This window comes from Meriones unguiculatus, chromosome 2, assembly GCF_030254825.1.
Source record: "Meriones unguiculatus strain TT.TT164.6M chromosome 2, Bangor_MerUng_6.1, whole genome shotgun sequence".
Taxonomy (NCBI): Eukaryota; Metazoa; Chordata; class Mammalia; order Rodentia; family Muridae; genus Meriones; species Meriones unguiculatus.
Window position 1 is genome coordinate 50,791,041 of NC_083350.1, and position 18,527 is coordinate 50,809,567.

Consider the following 18,527-nt stretch of genomic DNA (forward strand, 5'->3'; position numbering starts at 1 on the left):
TAGCCTCTGGGTAGCTAACCCAGGCATGCCACGTGGGCAATGCAGATAGGTCCACATACATGGAAGCAAGCCAGATCCTCAGCCTTAGCCAAATGTGGAATTGTTCGTGACAGAGAGCACTCACCATCGGGAAGGTGGAAGGCAGAAATTTTCACTCCTGGTGTGAATTTCCAGAAGAACCTATCACATTAGTCCTGTGCTGTTAACGGAGTAAATTTTGGGGATGAGGTCTCACACTAAGTAGCCTCAGACGGCCTGAAACTCATAATGTAGACCAGGCTGGCCTCAAACTCACAGAGATCCACCTGCCAATAATTTTCACCATGGACCTCCAAGATATAAACAGCAACAATATATAGAGGTAACCCACACATCTCTGGAGGTTTCAGAGCTTATATATTTAACCTTTTTAAAGCACAATGCAATTACCCTGTAGATGATATAGCAGAGATCATTTCTCCTTGAACTTCACATTACCTTCTAGCAATACAGCCCTTATTCCCAGACGTGTTCTATTTCTATAGAACTGTGCCTCAACAAAAAAAAATACCCAAGGCCAAGCCTCACTTCTCAAACACATTTATGGCTAATTCTTCACATGTGCCACTAGAAAGGGGTAAGTAAAAGAATTCTCCAGGGCTTATTTTCTAGAGAGCAAACAGCAGGTTATAATAAGATCAGAGGTACCCTTAATACTCAATTTACCAGATAAACCTTGTTGGTGATAGTAAATCAGTAATGCCCACCACATGCAATTTAGGGAAGGGACACGTGAAGAAATGCATGGCTTTCTGGAGAACACTTTGATCACTATCTCACCTCATTTTGAGAGACAGCCTCATTTTTTAAGATAATCAGGTTCCCAGCACTCTGCCTATTTTGGCTCCTGAGTTGCCTGTTGTCAGTCACTGAGCCTTGGGTTCCCCCAGGTCCCGACCCTGTCTGGGCTCCTGTGTTGTAAAACATGAAAGTATCACTCCCTGAGCCTGCTGTCAGGCAGGCCTTGTAGCAGTAGGTCTTGGTGAGGGAGCCGTTGCCTCGAACCTCAATGAAGTGAGGCTGTACTTTGAGGCCATGTGGTATCCTGGCCTCGATGTTGTTGTTGGCTTGTTTGTACAGCTCGGCAGGGCTCCGCTCCCTCACCCCACAGAAACCTCCGCAGCACGCCGTGCCGTAAGCAGTGTAGCGGTAGCATTTGATGATGCTCAGAACAATGATTGTCAAGAGAAATATAAAAGACACTGTGCTTAACGCTATTATCAGATAAAGTGTGATTTCAGAGTATGTCCGGGGACTCTTTATATGTCTCTGAGTGTCAGGGAGCATTTTAGAAACCCTGTCCACCACAGCTACTGTAATAGCCACAGTAGCCGACAGAGGTGGCTCTCCGTTGTCGCGAACCACCACAGTCAGGTTGAAAGTGGTACCACTCTCATCTCCTATCTTTCTGGTAATCCTAATTTCTCCCGTGTGAAGCTCTACTTTGAAGAGGTCGGAGTCAGAAGTTGGGACGAGATGGTAAAAGAGCCAAGCATTCTGCCCAGAGTCTGAGTCCATGGCTATGACTTTGGTGACCAGGTAGCCAGCGGGGGCAGTCCGGGGCACCATCTCAATGGCTGATGATGAATTGGTTGAGGTAGGATATAGAATATGGGGGGCGTGGTCATTCATGTCCACCACGTACACATTGGCGGTCACGGTGCTACTTAGCGGTGGCCTCCCCTTGTCCTGGGCCTCCACAGTCACGAAAAACTCTCGAAACTTCTCGTAGTCGAAGGAGTTGAGCGCATAAAGGCTGCCACTGGCGCTGTTGATGGAGACGTAGGAGGTGACGGGCAGCCCTTGAACCTCCCTGTCCACGAGGGAGTAGGTCACCTCTGCGTTCTCCTTTTGATCTGGGTCCGTGGCTCGCACAGTGCAAAGCAACACACCCGGCAGGTTGTTTTCCTGGACGTAGATGGAGTAAGAGTCCTTCAGGAAGCTTGGCGGATTGTCGTTGACGTCGGAGACCTCAACCTGCAGTGTCCTTTGGGATGTGAGCGGTGGTATCCCCCCGTCAGTGGCTGTCACCGTGATGTTGTAGGCAGCTACCCGCTCACGGTCCAGCGGGCCACTCACCACCAGTGTATAGGAGTTTCCGAAGCCATTCAGCCGGAAGGGCAGTGTAGCCTCTAGATTCAGGCTTACCTTCCGGTTGGGGCCCGAATCTTGGTCGTTCACGCTGAGAAGGGCCACAACAGTGTTGAGGGCAACATCCTCAGGCACCGGGCTGTATAAGTCTGTGAGCACCACCTCTGGAGCGTTGTCATTCACGTCCAAAATGTCCACCAACACCTTGCAGTGACCCGCCATGGGTACTGGTCCCCGGTCGGTCGCTTGCACATAGATCTGATAGGACGAAGACTCCTCATAATCCAGTGTCCCACTTACCCTCACTTCCCCGGTAGTGGCGTCGATGCTGAAGAGCTGTCTCTCCCGGTCTGATGTGTAGCTGCTCAAGGAGTACCTGAGTTCACCATTAGAACCCTCATCTGGGTCCGAGGCATTCAACTTCACTACCAAGGTGCCTGGAGGAGCGTCCTCCCGCAGCTGGACTCGGTAAGTGGACTGGTCAAAGGCAGGAGAGTTGTCGTTGGTGTCCAGGACACGAACAGAGATCTGAGCCGTGCCTGAGCGAGCTGGGATGCCCCCGTCCACCGCAGTGAGAACCAAGTGGTGCAAGGCAGTCTGCTCACGGTCTAGGCCCTTCCGCAGCACGAGCTCCAACACCTTGCTGTTCTCCTGCAGGGGTTTATGGTCCAGCTCAAAGTGCTCACTGGGGCTGAGCTCGTAGGTCTGCACTGAGTTGGCGCCGACGTCGGGGTCCTGTGCGCTCTCTATGTGGAACCGCGCTCCCGGTGCCACGGATTCGCTTACCTGAAGCTGGTAGTCCGGCCGCGGGAAGCGCGGAGAGTTGTCATTGATGTCCAATATCTCCACCTCGATTGCGCTCACTGCCACCGGGTTGTGCGCCAGCACTTCCAAGCCGAGCAGGCAGCGAGGCCGCTGCTCGCACAGCGCCTCGCGGTCTATGCGCTCGTTGACGAAGAGCGCTCCGCTGGTCAAGTCCAGCTCCAGGTAGCGCGGGCTGGGTGCACCCAGGTGGTTGATGCGCAGGCAGCCGGGTCCCAAGCGCCGCAGTTCCAGCCCCAAGGCTCTCGCCACGTTGCCCACGAGCGCGCCCGGGCTCTGCTCCTCCGGCACGGAGTACCGTAGCTGGGAGGCCGCTGGGCCTGGCAGCAGAACCAGCAGCAGCGGGAGAGACAGAAACAGCAGCCAGGGCAAGGGCCGCGGGGGTCGCGGATGCTCGGTCGCCCCGGGTCGGCCGCCTGCCTGCTCCATAGCCGCCGGCCCTGGCGGAGGCAGCCGGGCCAGGGCGGGAGGCAGCAGCTGGGCGAGCCTGCTCCACGCCGGGCCCCGCCTCCGCCCTCGCGGGCTCGCCACGGCTCACGCGCTACAAACGCCCGAGGCCGCTCCCCTCCCAGGCGTTCTCAAGGGCTCCGGGCCCGGCCGCCCCCGCGGACTCCCCATATCCCAGCTCCTCCACTCGCCTCCAGGCGCTCCGCAGCTCTCGGTTTTCTGCGACCGCCGCCGCCGCCGCCGCCGCCGATGATGCTCTACGGAGAGGGAGGGAGAAGCGGAGAGGGAGGGGGTGCTCCGCAAGTCCAGCTCGGATTCCGCACCCAAGTGGTGGCGGACCGCGACCGCGCACCGCCCTGCCGCTCCAGCTACTCCAGCCTCCTCTCCTTCATCCCCGACCCGCCGAATCCCGACAGACCGCGAGAGCGCGGCCACTCCCTTTCTCCCCTCCCCCACAGTCCTGTTCAGCCAGTCTCCACGCTCCCCAGCAGGCTTCACGCGCCTCGTAAGATTAGCCTGGGAAAGGCAGCCCAGTGCCTAGAACTCCACTATCAGCTCCCCAAGTCGAGGTTTCAAAGCGCCACCCAGGAAAATAAACTGTAAGGAGGCCTGGGCGGTGCCTAACAGTCAGAGGTGCGTTGAGGCTTTTGAAATGCAAACCATTTGTTTACTTGACCCTTACAACCTTCCCAGCAACATTTCTTAGAAGTCCAGAAAGCCTTTAACCCCTAGGTCAAAGGGCAGAGAAGTGACTAATGGCTTTTTCCGGGGAGCAAGCCTAAGGCTCCCTGGGATCCAGTACTGTCTCACTCCCAGCCACGTGCCTTAACTTTCAGTGTGTATTTTGGCAATTAACCAATATTTGAGTGTTTAAAATTCCTTAAACAACTGGCTCCGTAAAGCTTCAAGAAAAACTCATATTCAACCTGTTTTGATCACAGTAGGAAAAAAAAAAAAAAAAACTAGTACAATTTTAAGCTGTTCTTCCCTCATGCTTTTCCTAATCTTACTTGAAACCTTTTTTTCATTTATCGCCCAAGACATTTTCTTTCAAGTGAAGATTAATTTTTTTTTTCTTTAATGGATGACAATGTCGTCAAGAGCCTACAAAGCCATTAAATCAAGAGAGTTACTCTCGGTCTGCCCAGCTAGGCTAGAATTTGAACTCGTTAATGCTTCGCAGAAAAAAAAAAATGAAGAGAAAAAAACACCCTGCTGTTATTGAGGCTGGGATTTATCTTACAATAGCAGCGATGCCGACGGTTGCAGCTCATCTTCTGTGAATACGGTGCTTCTGTGGGCTCCTGTACCTCTTTGACCCCTCAGACTCCCTTTAAATTGCTGCAGAGGCCACATGCAATTTCTCTTCAGTGAACAAGAAGAGAGGGAGCAGAGGAAAGCCTTTCTGTGCTGTGTCATTGCCTCCCCCGATTTCTGAACCATCAGCCTTCCCAGCTCGCTTGTCCCTCCCAGGAAAGCTTAAAACTACAGCTCCCTATGCAAAATCATTCACTAAAACATCCTCTTTCTTCCTCAGCTCTCAGTGTTCTTGCGCTACATAGATAGCTTCTTGGGTGATTTTCTAGACATGTTAGTGGAAGGGAGCCAGAACGGGACCTGACGTCTGGCACACTTCCCTCCTTGAGAGGACAAGTTGACGTTGGGGAGCCCAGATTTTGAAAACCAGGGCCAGCACATCCTCCCTTCATCCTACCAAGGGAGTTCAGTAACAGCATCCCACAACCTAACTGATGATTTCTCCTAGAGAAGCTAGTTTTCCTCCCATCACTGCCTATTTGTCCTCTTTGTTCTGTCAAGGGTGCAGAGTGGGAAGCAATTTCCATCAGAATCTATTCCTGACTCCATTCTAAGGTCTCTGGCTTCTCCCTCTCTGTCTGTATCCTTCCCAAACATGCCCCAGTCGCTCTGTTTGTTGTAGTAATTTGATCTCCGGGAGCCTTAATCTCTCAAGTGCACAAATTGTAGACCTGGCCTATGTCCTCACCCATTACTTATTTCAGAAAACAAATGGCCTGTAAGTGGAATCAAGTTATAAGTCGTCAGGAAAAGTGACCTTTCTTCCCCTCATCTCCTCCAGTGCTCACAGTCGCTGCTGTCACTGCTCAAAGCCACTGGGTGTTGACCATGCAGGGTCCTATGCCCCTGAAAAGATCACAGGCACTTAAAGAAGAGATAAAAGTGACAAGGACTTTGGGATGCTCTTAACGGGAGCCCCCAAGTGCCCTGCCTCAGAGGTGGGGGAAGCAGAATTTGTCTTTCAGCCACATCATCATTCAGCAAGAGTACCGGCTGAGATGTCCATTTTGTGTGTGTGTGTGTGTGTGTGTTTCAGAATTATAAGCTCCAGCTAGTATTTGCTCCCTCAGTGACTGGAAGAGCAAAAAAGCAGCACAATTAGCCCATTTCCAGAGACATTGTGCTACAGAGACGGTATGTTCTCTGTGTGGCACAACAGTGCCTTCCTTTCTCACGCTGAATATGCAGGTTTCTGCCAACCTTACCAATGTTTGGAACGCGATTTCTCAGACTTTCGCTGAGTGCCTCACCTACAAATATGCATGCTAATGCCTCAGCCTTATCTTTGTGCTTTCCTTCCTTTTTACTGTTAAGAATTCCAGTTAAAAAGCAGAATAAAACTAAATGGGAACACAAAATACAGAGGTAGTTAAACCAAGCTAAAGACTATGTGTCTTTCGACACCTAACCTTCCATTTGCATGTTTTAAATACAGGAAACAAAAACAAAATCGATGGGGTTGTTGTTATGATTAGAACAACTAATAAGTGATTTGCACATTATTTGGCAAGCACACTATTGGTTTTAGTGGTGGTAGTGCTTATTAAGTGCAACAACTATTAGCCGATGATGTCTTAGCTGATCATCTATGTATGGCATGACTCCTTAAACACAGATAACCAACTTGAAGTATGACACTTAAGAAGTGAATGGTGGCTGGGGACAGGCGAGTATATTCTAAGTCTAGTTTTTCTGAAGTTTTCAAATGCTTCTAGAACTTATCCTCCATCTTGAAAATCAAGTGACTCATTTGTACATGAAAGTGATTACATATATTGTGTGTGATATATAGCATATATGAATCCACTTCTTTTTTGTTTGTTTGTTTTATGGGTCTGTGTGAGTGTCTGATATGTGCGTGTGGGTACCGACTGAGGCCAGAAACAGATGTCAGAGCCCCTGGAGTTGGAGTTACAAGTGGTTATGATCCACTCAGTATGGGTGCTGGAGATGGCAGCAAGTGCTCTTAACCACTAAACCAGCCCCAGGAATAACTTATACCCAGCTATGTAACAAAATTACTATATCACAAAATAAAATCACTTCTTGATTTAAGTAATAAAAAGTGACATGACAAAAAGGGCCATAAGACAGGGCATTGTGCTTGTTTATCCCTGTGATAAACAAGAACCTAGAAATCATATTTCTCAATTATATATTTCTTAATTATATTTGTAAAATACATCTCCAATGAGATCACTGAGCACAGCAGCAAAAACCAATCACAACAGAATTAAGACTGCAAGAAAAATACTCAAACTCAGAAAACTCTCCTAATTCACATCAATTTTCCTTTTTACTGGCATCATTGCAAATCATTTTACTTTGAGTAACCAAATGATCTGAGTTTGGGGCATAGGAAGAAAAGGACATACGAGTCACTAGTTTTATCAGGTTCTCAGCTGGCCATTACACAAATATGTGTCACAAAGAGGAAAAATCTAATTTTCTTTTTCTTTTTAAAAAGTTTCTTTTGAGAGCCTGTCTTGTCTAGCCCAGGGTAGCCTTGAGTTGGCTGGGTAGCCAAGGCTGGCCTTAAACTCCTGATCCTCCTGCATCCAGCTCCCAAGTGCTAAAATAAAAGGCATGTGCCACTACACCCGGCTTCTACTTTGTATTTATAGCTGGTGAATGAATGCTACTCTACATGAGCATGTATTACACAATGAAAAGAGGGACAAATAAACATCCCTAAGAGTTAGTATGACACAAAGTAGCTTTTAAAGTGACATCTCATAGCAGACATAGCAGTTCACCTAATCCTGACCCTCAAGAGGCAGAGGCTCAAGAACTCAAGAACAGGCAGGGCTGTATAGTGAGATGCTGCTTCAAAACCTTTATCTTGTTAAAAAGGGACAGGATTCTTGACCTCCCTTTTCCACAAGGAAAATACTTTGCAATAAGATTATACCATTATGAAGGTGTAGTCTTATGTGGTCTAGGAGGGATTAGGAATGTTTTCCGTATGAAATTATGGCTCAATTTTTTCCCCATATATTCTTTTCACAGGCTGAGGGAAATTCATGAAGAAAATGTTTGGATTCAACAATTAGATTTGGGGGAGGGATTCTCTAAAACTTTAGTCCTGAAAAACTGTTATGCTGTAGCTACATGGCTGATGTAGCTCAGAATTGTTTAGAATAAACAAGAGACTCAACCCTTCATGTTATTAACAATAAAAAGGTAGAGACAGGCTAAAGGCTTGAGGAAGATTGCTTAATACAGTTAGATAAAATCAAATTTTACTTTTCCATCAGTGTTCTCAATTTAGGTGACCTAAGACTCAGAGGTTGGAGGCTGAGATTCTTTAGGAAAATATCTTACCTAAACCATTTATTTCTTTTTCATTGCGTAAAATACCATGGTTAATTGGAACTTGAATCTAAGGTTAAGAGGGGAGAGAAAGAATAAAAGCAATATGAAAGGTATGTGCTCCATCCTCCATGAGAAAAGAAGTGGAAGAATCTAGAAGCTCACAGGCTAGCTAGCAGGGGCTACACAGAGCAGGGAAAACAAGAGAGAGCTGGTCTTAATGAGGAAGAAGTGCAGAGCTGACCCCCAACACCCAAGATTGTCCTCTTGCTCCACAGTGTGCTGAAAGTATGCTGAGGTGCCTGAACACACACACACACACACACACCAGTGCACAACAACAGATACGTTTTAAATGATGTGATATGCTTGGGTGTTCATTCAAGCCATTAAAATTACTAACAAATGGACCACAAAAACTGCTAATTTTTAAAAGCCTTTGGGTTTGGTATAAATGTGTCCTATACTCCAACATTTCTGAGGTGATTACTTATGAACACTTATAAATGAAGGCATTCTTACGAGACCTGCCCTGACTCATCTGAAAACTGATAACTTCGAACTAATCACACAGACTTAAATTTTTTTTTTTTCCAAACAAGCATTTTGGGGTTTTCATTGGCAGGATCATTGGTGAGGGGGTGCTATAAATACAGTTTATCTGAAATTCTTGGAGAGTCTAAGTTTCCTACTTACCCACAAAGATGAAGTAAGAAAGCTGCACTACAATATAGTTAAGTGGTTTTTATAATTTGTTGAATAAATAGCAGTGCCAAAGAGTATTTATTAATGGAATGGTTCAACATGGAGGAATTCTAATGTTTTCCAAGTCAGCATTTTCTCAATGACTCAAGACTAGTAGGCAGCAAATGTACAAGCCAATCCAGAAGCAAGTTGAGCCCTTCTGGAACAAGAATTATGGCTGTCCAGGACAAGCCACATCTTAATTCACTAAAATAGTACCAATACTCTACTTGAGATTCAGTACATGCCCCCAATCCGTAAGTTTGTATTTAAGCTGACTTCTGGCTTCTGTATTCGCCATTAAAACACGTTCCAAGTCTCCATTCATCACTTTGGACCTCTTATTTTAATAGAAAGCCTTGTTTGGCCCTGTTTCTCTTTTTCAAGTCTTGGGATTTAGCCACAGAATAAAATAAAAGGGAACTTGGCATTAAATAACATTTTTTGTTCCCAAGTGGGGTTTAGCCAACATAGTCATTGATTTTCATGGATAGACAAACAGATAGTAGGTCGACAGACAGACAGTAACATAGATGGGTAGATCTGGAAGTCATTGAGCATTTGCATTTTAGCTGTTTTCCAAGATCTGACTTGGGCTCAGCCTAAATGAAAGTCCAGTTCTGCCTACAGAATCCACTGTTTCTGAGGCTCAGGGGGAAATCACACAATTCTTGAAAGTATATATTCACATATCCAGATATGAAATAATTGTTGGATTCCTTGAGAGTTGACAATTTACTACTTCTGTACATATCTAATCTCATTTAATTCTCATAACACCCTAATCAGTTGGCACTGATGGGGAAGCTCAATTCCAAAAGGGCAAAAATTATCAGACTCTCCAAGAAGCTTATGTCTTCCCAGGCCTCTTTTCCTCCTTAAGAGAATTTTTCTGAGCAGGTCTGTGGTGGCCCACACCTTTAATCTCAGCAGAGGCAGGCAGATCTCTGAGTTCGAGTCCCGCCTGGTCTTCAGAGTGAGTTCCAGGACATCCAGGGCTACACAGGGCTATCCAGGGCTATAAAAATAAAAATAAAAATAAATAAACAAGTAAAGAATCTTTTCATCTCCTCGTGTTTCGTTCAAACTGGGTCATGTGGAAGATCTTTTGTTACATCTTTTTGATGTTTTGAGACATCTCCATACAGACTAGTGGCTAGATGAACACACATCCCAACCATCAGAATAACGGTTTCATTTTATCCACATCTGGGCCAGTATTTGTTGTCATTTGGTTGCTTCATGACTGACTAGATATGATGGAATCTCAGTGTAGTTTTATTTGCATTCCTATGATGGTTAGTAAAATTGAACATTTTTTCACATGTGTATTGGCCATTTGTATGCCATGACTTGAGAATTGTCCATCCATTCATATTGTCAGTCCAGTTATTAAATTGGGTTGTTTGATTTCTTGTTGTTTAGGGTTTTTCTTTTCTGGTTCTTTATGTATTCTAGATACTAAACTTCTGTCAGATTATAGCTTGCAAAAATAGTGTCCCATCCTGTCGGTTGTCTCTTTGTTGGATTAACTGTTTCATTTGCTGTACAGAAGATTCCTAGTTTAACAAGACCTCACTTGTTTGTCTTTTTCCTGCCAGGCTCCTCTTTTTCCTTTTCTGTTCTGTTTTGTTTATTTGTTATTTTGTTCTGTGGTTTTGGAAAGTTGAGTTTTATTTTGTTTTGGGGGGAGTAGGATTGTTTCATTTATATATTTGGGGAGGACATCAGGAATTGAACCCGAAACTTTACACACACTAGGCAAATGTTCTACCCCTGAGCTCTATCACAGACTCTTGTCCCTTAATTTTTTAGCAGTCTAACATCTGCCCACTAAACCCACACACCTCTGAAGGAATCTCACTATTGCTCAGAAATTACTAATTTCAAGTATTTTACATGGAATCCTTTTAGCTGGCTTTCACAATTACAAACTTCTTTATTTTAGACACTTCATTTTAATCATATAGCTTTAATCATATATATATATATCTTATAGCAAAATCATGCTGTAAAAAAAGATTCATCTTTCATAAGCCAAACTCTTCTTGTATTCTCTGCCTTTGCTGGAGGCAGTATATTCCCACTCAACAATATTCTGTGTAAGTAGTGGGGTTCTACAAATGGCTTTGATTTTTTTAGACATAAATCCCACTCATGTTCCTAATGACAGATTTTACTATACTTTACATAGCAGTTCTATATACATCAGAGGAAGGAAGATAAAATATATGTCATCAAAAGTAGTCAATATAGGATGTCTTTTGTTTTCTATGACTATTAAAAGATACTTTGGGGCACTCTGATGAGATAATTACCTCAACAAAGCTCATTTTCTTAAAGTTATTAGAAAATAGCATTCATATTCTTCCTTTCTGCTTTGTGTTTTTCCTTCTTTTCTGTCACAGGTGAAGGAAGCATGCTATACTGAAAGTAGCGGGAAGAAAACCCTGGTTGGATTCAGTGAGCATCACTGAACCACTTCAAAAGAAGTCATTGTGCTGGATGCATCCACAGCATGCCCTCAGCTGTGTCTCTAAAAGAGTTTGTCCCGACAGAATGCGACAAAATCTTTACCAGCTGCACACCTGACAGAGGTTTACTATCTAGGATGCGCAAAAGCCAACTTTAGCTTTTCTTCTTATAACAGAAAAATGTACAAGCTTCCAAGTAAGTTGATATTTTATGATTTATCTATTTATTTATTTATTTATTTGTCTATTGACCAATTCCCTGGTAAAGGCAGAGAATACAAGACAGTATGGTGGTGACTTTACTAAAACATCAAAGTTGAAACAGAACTGTTTGGCAATTACTAGAAATGAGAAGTTGGTTTCAAGGAAGTGGATGAAAGTTTCACTTTCCCTCATTCTAATACAGTATCACATATATTACCTCCAAGTTGTCACCCTCAGCTCTTCAATATCCTCCCTAATAAAATTTTCATCATAATCTCTCATGACAGGCATTCTGTAGTACTCTCAGGCTGAGTGATGACATCTGTGATCTCATTGTTGTAAGTTCATTTAAAATTTTAACCGTATATGAAACATTTATTGGTTCATAAATCAGCATATACACAGGATACATTGGACAGCTCTGACACGCGGGATATGTGGATTAGTGTACCTCAGCCTGGCAAGAGTTGTGTAGATTTTTAGCTCTTTTCTCCCAAGGCTCAATAATGATGCCTGAAAACCTGTTAAAACACAACAATCCTGATAAATCCAAGCTATGTTTCCTTTGATCCGTTTTTGTGATTTTTTTTTTTTTGGTTTTTCTATTTATGTTGGTTAAATAGCTTTTGACAATATATACTGAACCAAATTCAATTTATTTAATTCTTTAAAGCACAAAAAGTAAAGTCCCTTTAAGTCTCATTCCTTGGTTTTGGCAGATCTTTCCAGACTTTGACCTCTGCGAATGTAAATATATAAACATGCATTTTTCCAAAATGGAAACATACAATTTTTACAAATTTGCTTTTTAAATTTTTATTTAACATGTGATGGATGTCTTTCCCTATAATATACAAATGCATTTAAGATTTATTTTATATTATATATATTATAGGGAAATATATTACATAAATATATACAATAAACTATACATTTTATATGTATTTTTAGGCATATGTGTGTATAGCATATGCATACATGTGCCTTTGGATGCCAGAAGAGGGCATCAGTTTACATATAATATTTACAATGTTATTTACAAATATGTATTTATATGTACACATATTATATATAAACTTTGTATATATATAAAATATATACATTATACATAGTAGTTTTCTTCTCAGTAAATCTTACATAGTATCCATTGCATAGATATTTTATAACATTTTACTTCGTAAATGAATATTTAGGTATATTTCTGAAAGTGTATTTTTATACATGCTTACGTATTTATTCTTAGAGGCTTTTTAAAAATTAATTTATCTGACAGGCAGTGATAGCACACACCTTTAATATCAGCACTCAGGAGGCAGTGGCAGGCGGATCTCTGTGAGTTCCAGCCCAGCTTGCTCTACAGAGTGAGTTCTAGGATAACCATGGCCATTCCACAGAGAAACCCTGTCTCAAAAAACAAACAAACGAATAAACAAATTTATTTTAATTATGGTGTGTGTATGTGTCTGTCTGTGTGTGTGTGTGTGTGTGTGTGTGTGTGTGTGTGTAAGCCACATGCATCAAGTTGCTTTTGGAGGCTAGAGGAGAGCATCAGATCGCCTGGAGCTGGAATTACAGGCATTGTGAACTGCCTGATATTGGTTCTGGGACCTGAACTCAGGTCCTCTAGAAGAGCGGTATGTGCTATTAACCACTGAGCAATATCTTCAGCCCCTCTGAGACGTTTTCAATTAAAAGCCTTCTTATTCAGATTTTGTTTAGACATATTAAAATGCTTCTCTAAATTTTATGTCTTTAATCATGTCCATCAATCCTGAACAAGATAGTTCATTGATGTATGATTTATCTACAAATTCCTACCTCACAGTATAGATTAAAAACAAAGTCATGTTTACCACAAAATTTTTCTTTTATCAATAGAAGTTTCACAACCTAATTTGAATGACTCCTATAAGTACCTAAAGGACCACTGAGATTTATATTTATAGGATCAGCCCACTTACCTGAATTTATTTTATTTAAATTGACTAATTCATTACAGTGTTTTAAATCCTTTTTCCCATCTACCCAGCAATGTTAAAGTCTGCATCTTTAAAAATATGTGTTCATATCTAACTCTCCCAATAATCATTTAACTGTTTAGGTAGGTGTTTTTTAAACTCTTAAATTTAATTCTTGGATAAATGAGATGTTTAAGCAAAGCCTTAAAACTTCAGGTCTGAAGCTGAATCCAGTGCATTTAACCTCTGAAGGTGTGAGATGCCCTGGATTGGGGTAACAGATGGTCATGAGCTACGATGTGTGTGCTGGGCTTGAACCCAAATTGTCTAGGGTAACAACCAGTGCTCTTAACAACTGAGCCACCTCTCCACTTCCTGTACTTACATTTATTGTGTTCTACACATAATGCATTTTGTACAAATTGAAAGTTTGTGGCAAATAAGCATTAAGAAGTGGTGGCACAGGCCTTTAATCCCAACGCTTGGAAGACAGAGGCAGGCAGGTCTCTGAGAGTTTGTGGCCAACCTGGCCTACAGAGTAAATTCCAGGACAGTCAGGGCTGTTATGCAGAGAAAACCTGTCTCAACAAAACAAAAACAAAAGAAAGCCTCTTAGCAACATCTGTATAATAGCTGAGATGATCATCTGATTATTAAAATCTTAGCAATGACTCCTTTTAACTAAATATGTACATTAGTTTTAGACATGCTATTGCATGTTATTGAACACCCCCTCCTCAATTCCCACTCCTTCTCAAATCTGTGGCCTCTTTTTCTTTAATAATTACTGTTACACACATACATATGCACACACACACACACACACACATGCACAGTACGGTGGTTTGAATAAGAATGTCCCACATAGGCTCATATGTTTGAAGCACTTGGTCCTCTATTAATTGAACTCTTTGGGAAGGATTAGATGTGACCTTCTTGAAAAAGATGTCACATTGGGGGATGGGATTTGAGGTTTCAAGGGCCACACCTTCCTGGTTAGCTTTCTACATGCCTCCTACTTGCAAGGTAAATGCTCAGTGACTGCTCCCGTGTCCTGCCTATCTGCTGCCTTCCTTCCCTCTATAAGGTCATGGACCCTAACCCTCCAGAACAATAAGCCCCAATAAACTCTTTCTTCTATAAGATGATTTGGCCATGGTGTCTCTTCACAGCAATAGAAAAGTAACTAAGACACACACAAACCTTTATCTGTTGTTGCATATATATATATGTATATATATATATATATATCATATATATATGATATATGTGTATCCAACATATACACATATATCATACCTATAGATAGACAGACATACATACATAAAATGTTGGATAACCAATGAGGGGGTTCATCCCTGGGGAAGACTGATGCTCCCTTACTCAGCAACCGTTAATTAATTGCCTGTAGTTCTTCATCTAGAGATGGGGCCTCGTGAGATTTCCCCATCCACTTATCAGCTGGTATTGCCATTGTCCAGGCAACTATATTGTTGAAATTTCATAGGAGTAGCTTTCCTGATACATATAAAGGACTTGACCTCAAAGCAGACATGCTTGTCTTCTGGCTTTTAGAATCTGTTTATCCTGTTGGGTCTTAGCACATTCAAGTTCTCTGGGCTAGTCCTCAGTGAAGGAGCCTCCAGGTCATATCCAGCTCAATTCCTACAAGTCCTGTGTCCAAAGTGTGGTGTCTTCAGCATGGGGAACTTACCTTCAACCTCTGGAAAACAACCTAGGGCTGTAGCTGTAATGCTCTCCATTCCTCCTCCACACCTAAAGTTCCCATTCCTTCCGTTTTCCCCATTTCCACCTTAGAGATGTGTCCTGCTAGTCTCTCTAGAGCCCCTTCTTCCTGACCCCATGAATGGTCCTTTTAAATTTTCCTGGTTTCTGTGATTACTCCAGGTTACACATTCACACTTTAACATTCAAACCTAGGAACCAGCAGTATTTGCCTTTCTGGGTCTAGGTTACCTCACTCTATATATTTTTTCTAGTTCCTTAAATTTACCTGCAAATTTCATGCTTACATTTTTTTTTCCTTTCCCTGTATCTTTGCCGTCATTGGCTGTCACTTGCTTTGTTGATCTTAGCAATTTTAACTAGGGTCAGATGAAATCTCAAAGTAGTTTTCATTTGTGTTTCCCTGATCCCTGAGAATGAGGTAACACTTTTTGAGATATTTTTAAACCATTTTTATATTTTCTTTTGAGAACCTTCTGTTCATACCTGCATCATGCTTTTTAATTGGGTCATTTATTTTCTTGACTTTGGCTTTTGAGCTCTTTATATATTCTGGATGCTAATCCTCTATTAGATATATAGCCGGCAAAGATTTTCCTCCCACTTTGTGGTCTTCTCTTCACTCAATCAATTGTTCCTTTGCTTTACAGAAACCTCTTTGTTTTATGAGCTCCCACTTGTCAGTTCCTGGTCCTAATTCCAGAGCAAATGGACTTCTATTCAGGAAGTCCGCTTCTACCCCTGTATCACGTAAGGTACTGCCTATGTTTTCTTCTTGCAGCTTTGGTGATTAATTGTTGTGCAAGATAATAGAGATGGATCTAATTTCATTCTTCTGTGCGTGGACATCCAGCTTTCCCAGCACCACTGCTTGAAGAGGCTGTCTTTTCTCCGGTGTGGTTTTGGTGTCTTTGTCAAATACCAAGTGGGTGTAGCTATGGTTATGTCTTCTTTTTATTTCATTGGTCTACATGTCTGATTTCATGCTAACACCATGCTGTTTTGATTACTGTTGCTCTGTAATAAGTATTGAAAATTGGGATGGTAATCTTCCCAGCATTTTTTTCTTTTTATTCAGGATTGCTTTGTCTGCCTAGGGTCTTTTGTGGTTCCATATAAATTTTAGGATGTTTTTATATTTCTGGAAATCATTTTATGGAGATTTTTATTTGCCCTACATTAACCTGGTAGCTGCTTTTGATAAGATGATCATTTTCACAATATTAGTTACACCTATCCATGAACATGGGAGGTCTTTTCATTTTTTGTACTGTCCTCCTTGAGTTCATTCTTCAGAGATTCAACATTTTTGTTGTATAGGTCTTTAATCTCTTGGTTAAGATTACATTCTTAAAGACTTTTTTCTGGGCTATTATAAATGGGAGTGTGTCCATAACTTCTTTTTCAGAATGTTTGGTTTTGGTATATAGAAAAGTTACTGATTTTTCTAAGGTGCTTTTGTACTGTGCTACTTTGCTGAAATTGTTGATTATTTCTGGAAAATTTCTGGTGGAATTTTTGGAATTTGTTGTGAATAATATGTTGTTTTCAAATAGGGATAATTTGCCTTTCCTGTCTTGTTTGTATATTTTAAAATCTCCTTCTCTTGTATTATTGCAATATTGTATATATTGAAAAGGAATGGAGATGGTGGATAGCCATGTCTTGTTCCTGATTTTAAAACAATTGTCTTAAGTTTTTCTTCATTTAGGTTGATGTTGGCTGTGGGTTTTTCATATATAGCCTTTATTGTGCTTAAATATGTTCCCTTCAGTCCGACTCTCTCAAGGACCTTTATCACAAAAGCATGTGAGATTTTGTTTAAGAGCTTTTAATATATCAAGATTATCTGATGTTTTTTCTCTTTAATTCCATTTATACGTTTATTGCATTTATGTACTCAGATATGTTGAATAATCCCTGCGTATCTTGGACATGGAGAATGATCTTTCTGATATGTGTCTGTATTTGACTTGCAAGTATTTTATTGAGGAGTTTTAAATCCATGTTCCTCAGGAATATTGGTCTGTGGTTTTTTGGTTTTTTTTGGTTTTTTTTTTTTTTTTTTTTTTTTTTGTCGTTGTGTCTTTACTTGGTTTAATATTAGGATAATGCCAGCCTTATAGAAGGAGTTCAAAGTGCTCTTTCTATTCCTATTACTTGAATAATTTAGGGAGTATTGGTTGTAGTTTGTTGGGTTTTTGTTTTGTTTTGTTTTCTTGTTTGTTTTTTGTTTGTTGTTGTTATTGTTGTTTGAAATCTGATAGAATTCTGCTGCGAATCCATCTAGGCCTGGGCATTTTTTAAACATTACAGTTGGTTTTGTTTGTTTGTTTGTTTGTTTAACCATTGTTTTGATCTCTTTATTTCCTGTGGGTCAATTTAAGTTGTTCATTTTTTCTTGATTAAATCTAGTTGTTTGAATGACTCTAGAAATTTAACCATTTCTTTTAGGTCTTCTGACTTAACGGAAGGTAGGCTTTTAATGTATTCCCTCGTATTTTTCCTATTTCTGTCAAAATATCATTGTAATTTTGATAGGGATTACATTGAACCTACAGACATTTAACAATATTAAGTCTTCAATGAACATAGGCTATCTTTATATTAATTTGAGACTTCCATTACTTTCATCAGTGTTTTATTCTTTTCATTGTACAAATTTTCAGTTTCTTGGTTAATTTCATTCCTAAATATTATAAATTCATTCTTTTGTAATACAGTTATTTATTTACTTCTTTGTTGACTGATTATTTATGCAGTACTGGAGATTGAACCAAGGGCCATGCACCTGCCTGGCAAATGTTCTCCTGTTGAGTTTCATCTTCAGACCATTATGCTTACTTTTAATTTAATTTAATTTAAATTTTCTCCTAACTTAATAAAGTAAAAGCCAATGCCCTTGGACAACATTTGTCTCCAGCATTTATGTTCAGTACGTCTCACAATGTTGCTTTTTCTCAGCTTATAAAATTTCAGAACTTGGCTTTTCCTTAGTTTAAGTAATTTTAAAATTTCTTTTGAGAACTATTTTTACTAATTTATTACTTAGAAAGTGTTGTTATAGGTAACATGAAAGAGAGAACGGTGATAATGAGGGATGAGGGTTGAGCTGTGGAAAAAAAAACAGGAGGACGGGACATGTGGAGAGGATGGAAGAAGGTTAACTATCACTAAGCATGTTTTGAAAAGCCGTGTGGAAGCCTACTATTTACCATGTAATAAATAATTTAAGTGCAGTAGTATTATGTAGGGAATAATGCTCCTCCAAGGAGGCATTGCCACATATAGGTTTGTTAAATAAATAAATAAATAGTAATTAAAAACAAAGCAAAGCAATGCCAGGTACTTCCCCATGGTTGTTGGTCAGGGG

The 18,527-nt window shown here is 41.3% G+C and overlaps 1 protein-coding gene across 14 annotated transcripts in view; it reads right to left on the bottom strand.

The window, feature by feature from the left end:
- The window catches only part of LOC110543938 (protocadherin alpha-C2), a 221,863-nt gene that overhangs the window by 42,148 nt on the left and 161,188 nt on the right, over positions 1–18,527 (bottom strand). Inside the window, exon 1 of one of the 14 annotated variants that reach the window (XM_060377404.1) lies at positions 820–3,951. The exons of 12 other annotated variants lie outside the window; for them this stretch is intronic. In XM_060377404.1, coding sequence (XP_060233387.1) covers positions 820–3,381 — 2,562 coding nt within the window. In that variant the 5' untranslated portion in view covers positions 3,382–3,951. Of the gene's footprint in view, positions 1–819; positions 3,952–18,527 lie in introns of those variants that run through there. One more of the 14 variants, XM_021659523.2, reaches the window with a different exon arrangement.